At 47.2% G+C, this 14,146-nt stretch overlaps 1 protein-coding gene across 2 annotated transcripts; it reads right to left on the reverse strand.

Moving 5' to 3' along the window:
* Positions 1 to 214: 214 nt before the first annotated feature.
* On the reverse strand, positions 215 to 13,081 carry LOC142771593 (monoglyceride lipase-like). Of its 2 annotated transcripts, XM_075873286.1 has the most exons (7): positions 12,863 to 13,081; positions 9,772 to 9,884; positions 9,317 to 9,453; positions 5,775 to 5,885; positions 3,303 to 3,476; positions 2,468 to 2,599; positions 215 to 618 (listed from the first exon to the last, which is right to left on the reverse strand). In XM_075873286.1, the coding sequence occupies exons 1-7, from the start codon at positions 12,970 to 12,972 to the stop codon at positions 460 to 462; spliced, it is 936 nt and encodes a 311-aa protein (XP_075729401.1). In that variant the 5' UTR covers positions 12,973 to 13,081; the 3' UTR covers positions 215 to 459. The 2 variants fall into 2 exon arrangements, with proteins under 2 accessions (XP_075729401.1, XP_075729402.1); XM_075873287.1 differs by lacking the exon at positions 9,772 to 9,884 and having other exon boundaries at positions 12,863 to 13,059.
* Between the last annotated feature and the right edge of the window lie 1,065 nt (positions 13,082 to 14,146).

Genomic DNA, 14,146 nt, shown 5'->3' on the forward strand with positions numbered 1-14,146 from the left:
GTTCTTTAATGTGCACCTAAATCAGAGCGCACGGTTCTACAGCATTTTCGCCTGCATCGAAAATACAGCCGCCGCTGCCGGGATTCGATCCCTCGACCTTGCGGGTCAGCAGCCGAGTATGTACTAAGCCACTAGACCCCCCCGGCGGGACAACGTACCGTACTTTGTTATGGATCTGGTTTTCACTTGCAGAAAAAGGTACGTTCATTCTGGATTTGAATTGAATTGAATTGAAGTTTATTTTGTCCTGAAATTCTCACAGGATCGGGAGCAGAGGCTAAAGGCTATATACGCGCCAAAAGCCAGCTAACGTGACTAAAATCGTTTTATAACTGTAATTACATTCTTTAATTAACTAGGGCATGACACTTACAGGTTGCGTCAAGTGTAGCGGACTGGTGAGGTTAATTTTATTAGGCGACAATGCAGCCTTTTTTTTCCAGGTTGTTAGTCATCGCATTAATGCTGGACCGGTGAGAACGGTGTTGGTGGCGTTGGTGGAGGTGGTGCCGGCTTTGGAGAGATCCTGGTCGCGATCCAGTCAACGATGTCCTTGACTACCTGCTTGCGGACGTCCTCGATTTCACATAAAAGATCGTGGTACGCTTCAGGATAGGTCTGCAAAAGACAGAACAAAAAAAGAAAAGGCCGCGTCTGTATACGCGCTTCACTGCAAAGGACGTCGAAAGCTGATAGTCTTCTGTCTGGAGGCGCTGCGTGAAATACGAACGCCATCTGGCAGTTATGTCAAGAAACGAAAGTTTAGTTTTTTTTTTTAGAACGCAGAGCAACTGGTAGGTAGAAGCACCGTGTCATTTTAGCGAAGCACGGGAAACACTGGCTTTCTTTAGTTCATAGCTTCACATTATCCCTACTGAAACGTTCCGTATGCGAGTCCAATAATTCTATATGTTTCCATAAAGAATGCATATGTTTCCCATATATTTTCCATATATTTCCGTAAGACTCTTACGGAAACATACGGAATTATTGGACATCGCATACGGAACGTTTCAGTAGGGTTATATATCAGCGCAGCGTAATAAACACTGCGGTCTTTAGAATTACGTATCTATGCAATTTCTAAATAAAGAAACACGCTACCTAATACTTAAGTATTGATGTCATGCCTCAAATATGCGTAAAATATGCTTTTTTGATTGACAATGTTCGCAAGTATGAACGCAGCCACGAGATCAAGATGAGTGCGCGTTGAGCAAGGAGTTAAACTTTCTCTGGGTGGCTGAATCGAGTGACAGACAGACAAACAGAAAGACAGACAGACCGAAATCTCTGCGTGGAAGCATTCCAAGAAAGAACCTCATCATTAAAAGTCACGCTCGCATAAAACCTTTAGTATTTATTGCCGCATTTTTTTCACGTGTGAAAACGTCATGTTTCCCGCGCTTCCCACAGTCAGAGTGGCGTCTTTAGGGGAGCACCCGTTCCCCTCCAGCTATTTCGTCGAGGGATCATCTTGCGAATTTCACTCACAAATGGCTGCCTCAGCAGACGTAGCAGATTGTATAGTCAGCGTTACTATTCGAAGCGCGAGTGGAACCGGGCTACTTCGCAGAAAGAGTACATGTGCAGTATGTCCGCCCCAAAGCTTTCCATTCGTTGCAAATGAAGGTCATCCTCATGTATTATTATTATACTGTTCGCTGCTCCGAGTTCGCGGGGCGTTTCACTACAGGTGCTGTTGTTTTGCCCTGCACCTCTTTTCCGAAGATTTGTGCCTAGCTTCCGACACTGACGATTTACTATCGCTTCGCTGGATGGGACAGACAAATGAGCCCTTTGGTGAGCTGGTGGTCCAAAAGTGCACCGGCTTACGGGACCAGCAAACCAGGCCCGTAACCCGGAGACGTCTCCCCCCCCCCCCTCCCGTAAATTGTTTTATGCGAAATAAATTATGGCAAATATTTGTTTTTTTTTGTGTAAGACAAGCGCCGCTCGCTTGTCTCACACATTCTGGCTTCAGGCTGGCGAACGGCTGCGCTTGACAACAAAGAAGAAAGACAATACGGTAGCACATTCCAGTCCCTCTTCTTGTAAACGCACGTGGCAATAAAGAAAGATTAAACTTCGCCAGGCGCTTAGCCAGAAGTATTCTATCAGATTGGGGGGGGGGGGATCACTCTTTTAAGGCCCTAAATAACACCGATTCTCATTGTTTTCGTCAAAACACCCCACACCATCCAAACTTTAAGGGGGTGGGGGTTAAGGCAGGCTATACCTGGCTATGGGCCTGGTAGTAACTGTCTAACGTCAGGTTGGACAATCGTACCGCATGCCGTGTGCGGGAAGGCGATCGACAACGAGGGCCAGTGGGAGAGAAAAAAAAAATAAGGGAAAGTGAGAAAACTTCTCGCTGGTGTTAGTGCTCAGGGTTGTTTATAGGCGCCGTCTGAGTGTGTCGGGATATAGGTATGGATGTGCGATGAGAACGTAAAAGTTTGTTTACCTTCATGGTCTTATCATTGCTGACAGCCTTATAGAAAAAAACCTTTGAGGCTTCCGGGTCGCAGATCTTGTCGGCAGTACCGTGCTGAATGAGAAAAGGCAACTCCACCTGGTCCGCTTGTTCCACTGCCGTCTGCGAGGAAAAACTCATTTGCTCGATTCTAAGGCACAAGTATATTGAAACTTGAAAACAGTGCTAGGACGTTACAGGGCATATAGGCTCCGTATCCGGGCACTGTGTGCACCAAAACGACCGGATGCTTTTTATACTAACAAACCCACATCAACGCACTTTTACCCGCACTTTCTTCTCGAAAAGGCACTAAGACCCCGTGACACCTGCTCAGTCACCTCGCTGATGTCACCACGTCAACAAGACGCTGGCATCGTTGCAAGCATCAATCAACGACTCTGGCGTTGTGCCTCATCTTGGGATATTCACTCAGGACCTTCTTTTATGTGCAGTTCATCATTGTGGCATATTGTAGAGTAAAGCTTTTACGACACATCGGAAAACCCGGGGTCACTTTTCAGACGTCATAAAAAGATTTGTGTTAAGACATCGTACCTTTTCCGAAGGTCGTCCCAAGCGTCTCCTAGATGTTCTTCTGGGACACAGTTAAACGTCAATGATCTGATGCAAGACAACATCCCACACGGCCGAAACTTATTTTAAGATGCACAGTGGGTCATCTAAGGCAACTTCTGAGTCGCCTGTTGCGACGTATTCGGAGCTCTCTTATAGGCCATCGTCTAAGACGCCGTCAGGTTATGAACTGTGAAGCTCTATACATTTCCAAGTTCGACTCAGGACGTGTCCGTCTATGGAAACTCACGTCGAGAGCAGGGATGATGGCCGCCACCCATCCGGCACAGACGCTGTCGTGATAGCGCAGTGGATCGTCCTTGAAACGACGGAGGGCCTCGGGGTCCCTGGACAGCAGATTCTCGTCGAGGGTGCCCACGGGTATTCCCGGCAGGATGAAACCGACCACGCGGGCCAGGGCCCTCTGATGGAGGAGGATTACCGTTAGCGTAATAAAGAAGCACGCAAAAAAGACTCACAAGGGACAAGCGCTGCTGCAGACTCAAAAAGTCCAGGATTAAGGGAGGGGCTCGTAAAGATTACTGGACCAAATTACGCAATTACTGAAGGGAACCGATCTTTGAGTTACAGATACTGGTGGGACGGTACCGATCGCATAATAAGCCTGGTGCGGGCGAGTGTACAAAAATGAATCCTTGGATGCTATAGGTGTGCCAGTGAAATGCGTATTTGTAGGCGCTGTTTTCCCATAACTGACCCTATCGACCATGGGCTTGCCGGTGATCCGCAGTTTCTGATTCGGTAACTTGACGTTTATTCCTGCTCCGTGGTGTAACTGCACAAAAAAACGAACGGGAACACAAGAGAAGGTAGTTCCCGTTCGTTTCTTTTTTTTTTTGCACGCTTACATCCCGAATCAGTACCAATTAGCTGAGGTTACCACTCTTTTGAAGTTTTATCGACGTTATTCGTCATATCACGCTGCGGAATCAGGTTGCTTCCTGGACATAGACGCATGGTCATCGTTTCTGCCTGGAGAAACTGGTGTGTGGCGCTGCTAGGCCAATCAAAGGAGGTCTGATTCCCGGCATGGAGCGAGAGGAAGCAGAAGGGAGCACTGCGGAACGCGATAGGATTCGCTCGCAGGATTTCAAGCTGGACGGTTGTGCCCTCCCGATCTCCGACGCCAGCGTAGCTCCCGCCGACTGGTTCGCCCTCCGCAGTCTCCTGAAGCCGTGCAGCTCTCGCATTGTGGTGCCCCGCCCTTGGACTGCTTCGACCGGATCCCCACTTTCCTATCTCCTTCTTATTTCCGTCGCTTGCCTGTCTACTTCTTCGTCTATTTTCCTTCTATTCTTTTTATCCCTCCTTCCCCCCACCCCTATAAGGCACTGCACCGTGTCGCCTGAAGGCAGACAGAAATTAGGTGCCTTTTTTCTCTTCTTTCTGACCACTACCACCACCGGAACGCGATAGAAATAAACACAAAAGGAATTGTAAATGTGGCGCGCGCGCGCACTCAACTATGGTTCACAAGATATAAACAGTGCGATTTTCACACGGGGACAAAAAGGGAGTGACGCACACACGTGCTGATATTTCACGACTTACATTTCATTGCGCGTGAAAAGTAATGAAAAGTTTGATCAGAAGAAACATTACAGCATGACATCATTTCATGGCATAATCACACGTGTCCCGCTAGAAATTATAATTATTCCAGGCACAATACTGCGTGTGTCGGCGGATTGTGGCCGGGATACATGGCGGACGTGCGCACGCGTCTATTTTCTGCGTGCCCCTAACGGCAAATGTCAGAAGCTTTGAGACGGGGCAGTGTGAGCAACGCAGCTCCACCTGGTCAATGTGCGGTGCATGTGTCGTTTCCTTTTGTCCCTGTGTAAAAAATCACTTTACTTCGCTTGACCCTATTCGCCCGACCGAGCAAGAGCTCCTGCACCGCTTTCTCTTTACGATCGAGCCTTGTCCATGCACCCCACCGTATAGTATCCACGCTCCCTCTGTAGCAAATGACCGGATCAGAATGATGTGAGGGAGTGAAAACATTCACTTTAAAAAAGAGGATAGGTGCGGCCCTTTAGAGGCTTCATAGTGGGTGGAGTCTTTATTCCGAGACCCCATTGGTGGCACTCGCTATCCTAGCCCTCTAGACCAGGGACCTTTGGGCCTCTGGAACCCAGCAGGGTCGCCTCTCACTCCTCTCTGGTTGGGTTAGGGTTGGGGGAAGAGCTGAGTTGAGCTGGCAAGCCAAAATGATGTGGTAGGTGTCAGCCACCTACCCACAGTATTGGCGCTTGCCAGTGAAGGAGGAATGGGAATGTTGCATGCTTGCTTGAGAGGGCACGCCGGGTAAGCGACGCTACGCTAGCAAAACGCCAGCTCCATCGCGAGATGCAACCGACGTGACCGACGTCCCTTAGCGCACCCTTGTAGTTAGCACTGTTCCAAGGCATGGGGCGGGTCGAATCCGCTGATTTTTGTGGAGTAGGGGAAGGGGGAGGAAACGGTGCAATGAACATTCGCCATATAATAATAATAATAGTATTAATAATTTTTTAATAATAATAACAATAATTCTTGGGTGTAACGTCCTAAAGCATGCGCTGCCCTAGACACGTATTTGTATAATGGCCGAGTGGATGTATGGAGGCTTCACGGTTTACCAGATATAACCTCCAGAGCAAGCTCCTTCCTCATCCTTCACTTCGTGGATTCAGCGCCATTTTTCCCGTTTACTCACACTGAACCACGTGTCCAGATCCTTGTCTACTCCGAGTAGAGGGGCCACCAGAACCAGGCCGGCGAAATCATGGGGCCTTCTTTGAGCTGCTATGAGCACCAGCAAACCACCCTGCGTGAATGTATCCCCCCCCCCCGCATCTTTTATTGTAAGTGTTCTCGGAGTACAAGATCCGTGAAATTGAACTAAGTAGAAAAAAAAATTTTGTCGCAATCATCACGACCACTATGGAAGCGGATTGTGCCAGTAGTGGGATCTTATTTGACCAACAGCACTATAACTTAAAGAGCCCCAAGACCATCTCGGCTGATTGAACATATCAAGAAAATCAAGTAAAGGCGTGCTTAGAGTTAAGAATGTGGTCGTTATCAACGTAGCCAATCGAGGCAGCACTATACGAGCCGCGGGCGCCCCACTATTTCCGAAAAAGAATCTCTTCTCATCTCTCCAGACCTTTGGCGGCGTTCAGTGGCTCAGCACTCGCTATGACGTCAACTTGGCTGCCTGTCATCTACAAGACCCCTTTGTCCGCTCGCAGGTGCAATCGCGCTCAATATGGAATCGCAAAAGGCTGTCTGTGGTTAAGGTGACCCCAAGCCCGAACACTGAGAAAAGTCAAGTTGGTTCAGAAACTACCCCTGAGAGATTTTATTTTACTATTTTTATGTGCAGATGCCACTTTGCAATGTTGGTGCTATTTTTAGTACAAACAGCGTTTTACAATTGATATGTGCGTGCGCTCGCCGCTCACCTTCGTCGCATAGTGAGGAGGATGACGTCGTTCGCCCGGGAGGAGGGACGAGCCAATAAAAGTACCATCGCAAAAAAAAAAAAAAAGATTGAAACGAGCGAGAGCTTGGCTTGTATTATCAATCGCGTGTAACTCCGCTATTACTGCACAGTTTCGAGGAGGTCTAACGGCTATACGTGTTAGTTGTGTACTCGTGCGCAACTGCAGCCCCACAACTACATTTTTAAACTCTGGGTGGCTTAAAGGGTCACTAAAGAGAAACATTGACTTGGTTCAGATTGACAAAGTGTACTTTGAGAACCCTAATGCCATATGTTGCTCTATCATGAGTTCATTATCAGCGAAAAAAAAAAAAAATGAGGGTTGAAGTTTTTGTTTTAAATTTCGCGCCTAAATCTCCGCGAGTGACGTCAGAAGCTTTTCCAAATGCATTTCTCGTACTTTCGCGACGTCGGTTCGATGAAACTTTTTGAAACTTGGTACGCTAGATTTATGACATCTACTGATAACAATGCATGTAATTTTTGTTGATTAGATGCTATGTATAGATTCAGCTGACGTTTTGTTTATTTATGACGTCACTATGCTTGGTACGCGAATCTCGAGGTGGCCTCTACACCCGCATTTTATTTTCGCGCCTTTTTTCGCTTACCGAGTGTTGTGTGGCGGCAAGAGGGGTGTTTCTGGAATTGTGAAATCACACTTTACTGATTCGCAAAAATCGTTTTGCCCTTTAGTGTCTTTTTAAGGGCCCTTTGAATTTTAGGGAAGCGCAATGAAATCAATACTTCATTGTTCTTCATGTTTTTAAACCCACTAAACTTGACGCCCGACTTTGAAAAGCATTTTATCGCGCTTAGGTTTTGTGCAACCTGAGGAGGCCAAAAAATGGGTGGCAAATCAACTTCTTCAAGATGGTCATGCAGCGAAACTGTCCGTGCGCGAAAATCCCCCTTGCAGCATTTCTTGCAGTCACCCGTAATTGTTGCACTAAGCAGAGCGAAAACCCATAGAGTTTCTTAAAATTAACTAGAGAGGAGATTGGCGCTGCCATCGTTCAGCCACCATGGGAATCATGGGTGGTACACGGATTTGCATAGTCTTCGTGCTTGTGGCTGTGTTTATTGCTGTGTTCTCGGCCATGCTTGTAATAAAAGAACAGACCACTTGAGACTGCGTGAGCCGATTTGAACTGGTGAGCCTAAAAAGTTAAGGTGGCAAAGCGTAACTGCTAAACCTTTGCCGATTTTCGAAGCTGCTTCAGACCACGCGAAGCTAAGCGTAGCCAAGATTAGTCAAGTTCGTGTACTGCCCGTCATTCCCGTGCCGGCTGAAGCGCCGTGCGTTGAAGCTCCGGAGTTCCCTCTATAGCGTATTTATAGGAAACTCTATTGAGGCACCCATTGGTTGTCGTGTTGCCTTGGCTTTCGGCAATGCGCGAGATCTTTATGCGCGAGTCTGCGATTAGCTAGTGAGACCATTCTCGTACCGGCGGCTATCTGCCGCGCGCCCACCATCTCGGAGGTCATAGTGAGAACTCGTGGGATCGGGAAGGAGCGCGAGTCTATGTGACTGAATAACGAGACCAGGTGGTGTCGTGAATCCACCGCTAGATTTGAAATACGCGCGCTTACACCTGATTGGTCAAAGTGAGATGATGTTGCCTGCTGACTCAGCCAGTGGAATTTCTGGGGGCTTTCTTGCGCACGCCTACTACTTCTACTGCTACTAATGTTGACTTCCAATGGCGGTAGTCGGAGCGGCTGATAGACTCTGCGAGGGAGCACTCGAATCTGGCGTAGAGCAACACTTCCAAATCCGTGGCCGTAACACAATCCGCGCGGCCGGAGCACGTATGGAGAGCAAAGTAGAAGTGGAGGCCCTTGAGGTCCCCAAAATACCTTGCGTGTAGTATTCCATTCCGCTAATTCCACTGTCGAATTCTTCGTACGCGGTTGTTCACTGCCACTCTGCAACGAATGGATTTACCCAGTCGGCCATGGCGTCCAGCATTACTGCCAAAATACGTGACAGCGGCGGCATCCTAAAGCGGGCAAACGTATTAGGGGTCATTCACACAGCGGTCAAACACCCCGTCCCGTCACCGTCACGGGAGTACCGCCCGCCGAGTGCCTGTCCACTCCACTGATTTTGGTGGAGCAACTTTTTCCTGCTCCTCGAATTCACTCCTGCTCTGAATCCCCTCTGACTCTCTCAATGGAACACTTGACTTCCCCACTTACTTTACCATCGGAACACACTTGCCCCAAAAGGAGCAGAACAACTTGGTCCGACTCCACCATCGCAATTCAACATAAGCCACAGTGACGACTTAGTAAACGTTGTCTTAAAATGCTGACATTACGGAATCTGACAATATAGCGGAATCGACAATGGGCAGGATATCACGCATCCCCGAGGCTACGTGCTATGCTGCACATTGTCGATTCCGCTATATGGTTCACAAATTAACCTTATCCTTATCTCGTGTTTTTGTTATCGGCCTTGTGCCTTAGTGCGTTTTGTTAAATAAACAAGCCAATATTTATGAACCAATCTGCATAGCAATTATCTTTTACCCTGCTACCATTCTTGCGCCCTTATAAAGCATGTGAAGTGTACACAAACTCAAGGAAAACGTAAGATAAGGATAAGGTGGGTTTGCGAATGCGGGCCTAACACAGTTGGGCCGTAAAAGAAAATGAAACGAATAGAAAAAAAAAGCTTGCGTTACAAAAGTTCCTCGCTTCAATTGCCTATGCCTTTCTAGAGACTCCAGTGTACCACTGACCATGGAATGACCGACGAGGTAGACAGGCTTGTTGGTGAACCTCGCCCTCTCAGTGTCCACGTGCTTGAGGATGTCGTCCACGTACACGTCGGCAGACTTGACCATCGCACGACGCCCCTCGCTCATGCCGTGACCAACTGCGACAGGGTTTCATTGTTTCACTGGTGGCGTTTTTGGCACACTAAAAGTTACATATGGCACAGTGCTGCCAACTAAGTTTGGAGGGGTTCAAAATGCTGCGCGATCCGGAAGAAGCGCAGCACACCATGTTTCACCGGGGGACATGATCTAGGCCCGTAGCCTAGGGGTTTGTCCAAGGACGTCCCCCCACTCTCCCTTTCCCACGAAATTCGAAAGTGCCCCTCACTGCCAACGCCCCCTGAAAAATTTCCCGATTTCCTGGCTACGGGTGATGAGTGTTTCCTCGGAACACAGCAGCACTGGTCCACGCATACCGTGATCATGCGAGAACACGTAGCAGCCGATCCCGACCAGCGCCCTGGCCAGGGTGTCGTAACTGGGCTCGTGGCAGTGCTCGGCGTAACCGTGAGACAGGAACACCAGTGCCCTGCGCATGCAAACAGGGAAATGGGGAAAAATTTTAGGGTTGAAGCTCTTTAGGGCCGAGCCTTGTTGGCCTACGTGACGCTCCACAAAACTGAAACTTGACTGCTGGACAACGAGGAACGAAATAATTTGTGTGGAAAACCGCCATTATGTGTACATCAATCAAGTGTATGACAGCAATATGCACCGTCACCTGCGCCGTCCGTCCATATGTGCGTCCGCCCGTCGTCCATGTCTTCGTCCGTGCAGCTGTCTGTCTTTCCCTTTGTCCGTCCTTTATACTAATCATCGACTTCACCGTAGACACTGTGCTCGACCTTAGGACCTATAGCTTTGCCCACAAGACATTGAGGAGTTGCATGTATTTTATTTGTTTTATTGTTTTATGGGGGTAGATTACAACCATACTTTATATATGTTTGTGCGTGTGTTTCTATGTGTGAGCGGATATACAGCTGGAACTCTATATGTGGTTGAAACGTTTTTAGCTCTCTTACGCGCCTCAAACAAGGTCAAAAGAGCAGACAGAGACAAGCGCGATCTAAAAACTGGTTCATATTTTGAAAATGCACTTGCTTAAGAAACCAACATCGCTCAAATCATATTTGGCTCTGATGCGCAAGCATCTCCAAAATTAAACCAGTTGTTAAAATGTGCTTTTACGTATGTGCGCATTTCTTTCGTATTTGTCTGTTTCGCGCGAAGGGGCTAAATGATGAATTGATGACGGCTAGTGGTATTACTTCGATTTACTGAAGTGATGTGGCTGCTCGAATCACCTCTTGAAATTAGGGAAGTTAAAGATCGAGGAAGACATCTTTCGACCCTTCGTAATCTCAAATTACAACGTAGCGCGTCACCCGGAAGCTACCGCGGCATTTTATTTTCCGCCAACATACGCCTGTGCGTGTGTTAATACACCGTCAAGGTATTTTTTCTTTATTTATTCTTTATTCGGTGAGTGCCCCGCTTTGCTCAAAAAGGCGTTACAGCAGGGGGGTTACAGACTGGAATAAAACAATTCTTCGTTTATACAGCACACGTGCTTGTCTTGCAGCCGGTTCCAATCTCTAATGGTCATCACAAAAAAGGAATTATAAAACATGGTCGTTCTTGCACGATACTCTTTCACTTTGCGTCGGTGGCCATGTCGACTAGATATGTAACTGAGTTCACTAAAATAGTTATGACGGTCAATCCCAGTCCACCCATGAAAAACAGAAAAGAAAAACTTCAAACGCAGTTTTTTCCTGTGTAAAGAAAGCAATTCCCAACCCAATTCAGCTTTCATAGCACTGCAGCTGTCTCTCCGCTCGTACCGCCCTAAAACAAACCGCGCAGCTCTGTTTTGTATTTTTTCAAGCTTATCAATCAAGTTCGCCTGCATCGGGTCCCACACAGGACATGCGTATTCCAAAATCGGTCTAATACATGTGAGATAGGCTGTATTTTTTAATGTTCGGGGTGCCAATCTTAGGTTCCTCTGAATGAAGTTTAGAGCCCTTGCCGCTTTGCCAGCAACGTGATCAACATTGGCATTCCATGAGCAGTCATGCGACAAAACAACGCCAAGATATTTGCATGTCGGTTCGGTAATAACAGTATGCGTATTTATGGTGTACGCCGTTACTATTGGTTTCTTTTTTTTTTTTTTTTTGGAAACACGCATATGAACGCACTTTTTGGGGTTTAGCTATTCTTTCCAGATTGATGGGAAACGGTATTTGCGTTACAGTGGACAGTGAACGTTCGCTCGCAGCAGTCAAAATTTAGCATTTAGCCAGCCGTAGCTACCATTACCCGAATCAAGCCAGAACTAGCCAAAAACAGGCACCACTTATCCGTCACTTAACACACCCTATAGCCAACAGTTAGTCGATATTAGCCAGTACACGTAAACATTATAGGCCGGTGCGGGGTAGTATTCGAGCAAACATGGTATAGACTATATACTTTCGTCAGAAATCGTCCTTATCTCAGGCAAGTCAACATCCCGTCGCAGATAGGTCATAAAATATTTCCCACAAAGCGGGAATCGCGTTCATTGTTTATTTAAATGTTAACTATTATTATTCCCAGCCAAAACAACAAGTAGTTACTACTGTCGCGGTGGTTGCTGCTATTACTACTATATACTAGCTATTACTGGATATGGATTTGATTTGATTGATATGTGGGGTTTAACGTCCCAAAACCACCATACGATTATGAGAGACGCCGTAGTGGAGGGCTCCGGAAATTTTGACCACCTGGGGTACTTTGACGTGCACCCAAATCTGAGCACACGGGCCTACAACATTTCCGCCTCCATTGGAAATGCAGCCGTCGCAGCCGGGATTCGAACCCGCGACCTGCGGGTCAGCAGCCGAGTACCTTAGCCTCTAGACCACCGTGGTGGGGATAATACTGGATATGAATATGTAGGGTTCAACGTCCCAAAACCATCACACGATTGTGAGAGACGCCGAAGTGACCACCTTATACTAGCTATTGCTGTTAATGCTACTATGCTACCACTAAGTACGACTACTTAGTACTACCACCACCACGCATTTTGATGAGAGTGCAACGCATACCCGTCGAAATTATTCCAAAGACCCCAACCCCCTCACCCTGTCATCGGTGTGCCTCGCACACACAATACAGTCGGTATTCAATACCGTGCAATACATTACAACACAATACATTTACACTGTGGTTCAGTGCAGTAAAACCCCCGCAGGTCGCGGGTTCAAATCCCGGCTGCGGCGGCTGCATTTCCGATGGAGGCGGAAATGTTGTAGGCCCGTGTGCTCAGATTTGGGTGCACGTTAAAGAACCCCAGGTGGTCTAAATTTCCGGAGCCCTCCACTACGGCGTTTCTCATAATCATATGGTGGTTTTGAGACGTTAAACCCCACAAATCAATCAATTAACCAGTGCAGTAAAACCCATAAATTCAATACCGCTACTGCCCTAAGAAGGGAAGAAACGTGATACCTTGGTTCCGAATCGGCCCTCCAGGACTTGCAGACGATCTTCTGTTTGTCGCCATTGTGGAAGAAGACGCTGTCGTCGACTTTGACGTCCGTCGCACTCGGTGCGCTCATTCTGACGCGCCTTCGAGAGAGCGGCGAGTCTGAACAGCGGCCGGACAAGCGTGGAAAGGTGACAATGGAGCCTTTGTGTAGCGAGCTCGAGGTGGTGGCGGGGGGGGGGGGGGGGGTAGGTACGTTCGTGACGATGATAACCGTCTTCCTCTGCACTCTGGATTCGGAGCTTCGCATATACGTTTCACCGCTTGCCTTCCCAACCACTCTCGTGTCGAAATTATATACGAAAACAAACCGCTGAGCAAGAAATTTATGAATCACGGTAGAGGTCATCATACTTTTATCACAATACACTATATATATATATACATAGAGAGAGATAACGACGTAATCATCAACGGGGGTCAAAACCTACAGGTTGCGCGCGATAGCGTGTCGCCGACAATCTGTGAGGGCTGCCTTGGCTCGTTTTTTTATCAGTGTGCTGTTTTCCAACACTTTCGTATGCCCTTATCCATACATGGTGGCGTTTCAGACAGTCTAATCTCAGACTGCCGAGAAAGCGCTAATGTGGCGCTTGTCCAACCACAATCTCGAATCTGCCTGTCATACTTACTCTTGTTTGTTTGTTTGTTTGTTTGTTTGTTTGTTTGTTTGTTTGTTTGTTTGTCTACATAGTCGTGGCTGTCGTTGCCCTATACCGGCAATGGAAGACTAATTGAGCATTAAGAAAGGCTCGAACAATGCACTTGATTAGTAGGCACGGGCTAATTCGTTACGCATGACACGTCAGCCACAATATTAATTCTGGAGACAAGAGCAAAAAATAAGCGCACTACGTCACCGCTTTGATTGAATGTTAATGTTTCATCCTGGAAGTATTGCCAGAGCAAAAAGGCAAGAAATAGGCTCAAAATGAAAAAAAAACTAACCAAAAAGTAGCAAAGTTGAGCCATGTCTAGTAAAACTAGTCATAAGTAGCCACGCGGGTCTGAAAACTACCACCGCGTTTTTATCGAAATGTTTAAATAAGAGACCATTTATGCAGACCTCGAAATTTCGTCATCAAGGTCACGTTAATTTCCTTCTCTCGTAAATCCAAGCGTCTGTTTAGAGGAAGAGGAAAAGAATGCTACCCGTGATAATAAATTACCCAACGAGTGCCATTTTAACATGGTATTTAAAATTCTTCGTCATTTCGTTAGGTTAAAACTTACGTTTTCAAAATTAT

This window comes from Rhipicephalus microplus, chromosome 9 (genome assembly GCF_043290135.1).
Source record: "Rhipicephalus microplus isolate Deutch F79 chromosome 9, USDA_Rmic, whole genome shotgun sequence".
Lineage (NCBI taxonomy): Eukaryota > Metazoa > Arthropoda > Arachnida > Ixodida > Ixodidae > Rhipicephalus > Rhipicephalus microplus.

Bases quoted from the DNA above. Each gene is read 5' to 3' on its own strand.
- LOC142771593 (XM_075873286.1), bottom strand. From the start codon at position 12,972: ATGAGCGCACCGAGTGCGACGGACGTCAAAGTCGACGACAGCGTCTTC. The intron at 3,477-5,774 runs GTGAGTAAACGG...CTCCTCCATCAG, and splicing joins ATCTGGACACGTGGTTCAGT to AGGGCCCTGGCCCGCGTGGT. The intron at 619-2,467 runs GTAAACAAACTT...TGTCTTTTGCAG, and splicing joins GCAATGATAAGACCATGAAG to ACCTATCCTGAAGCGTACCA.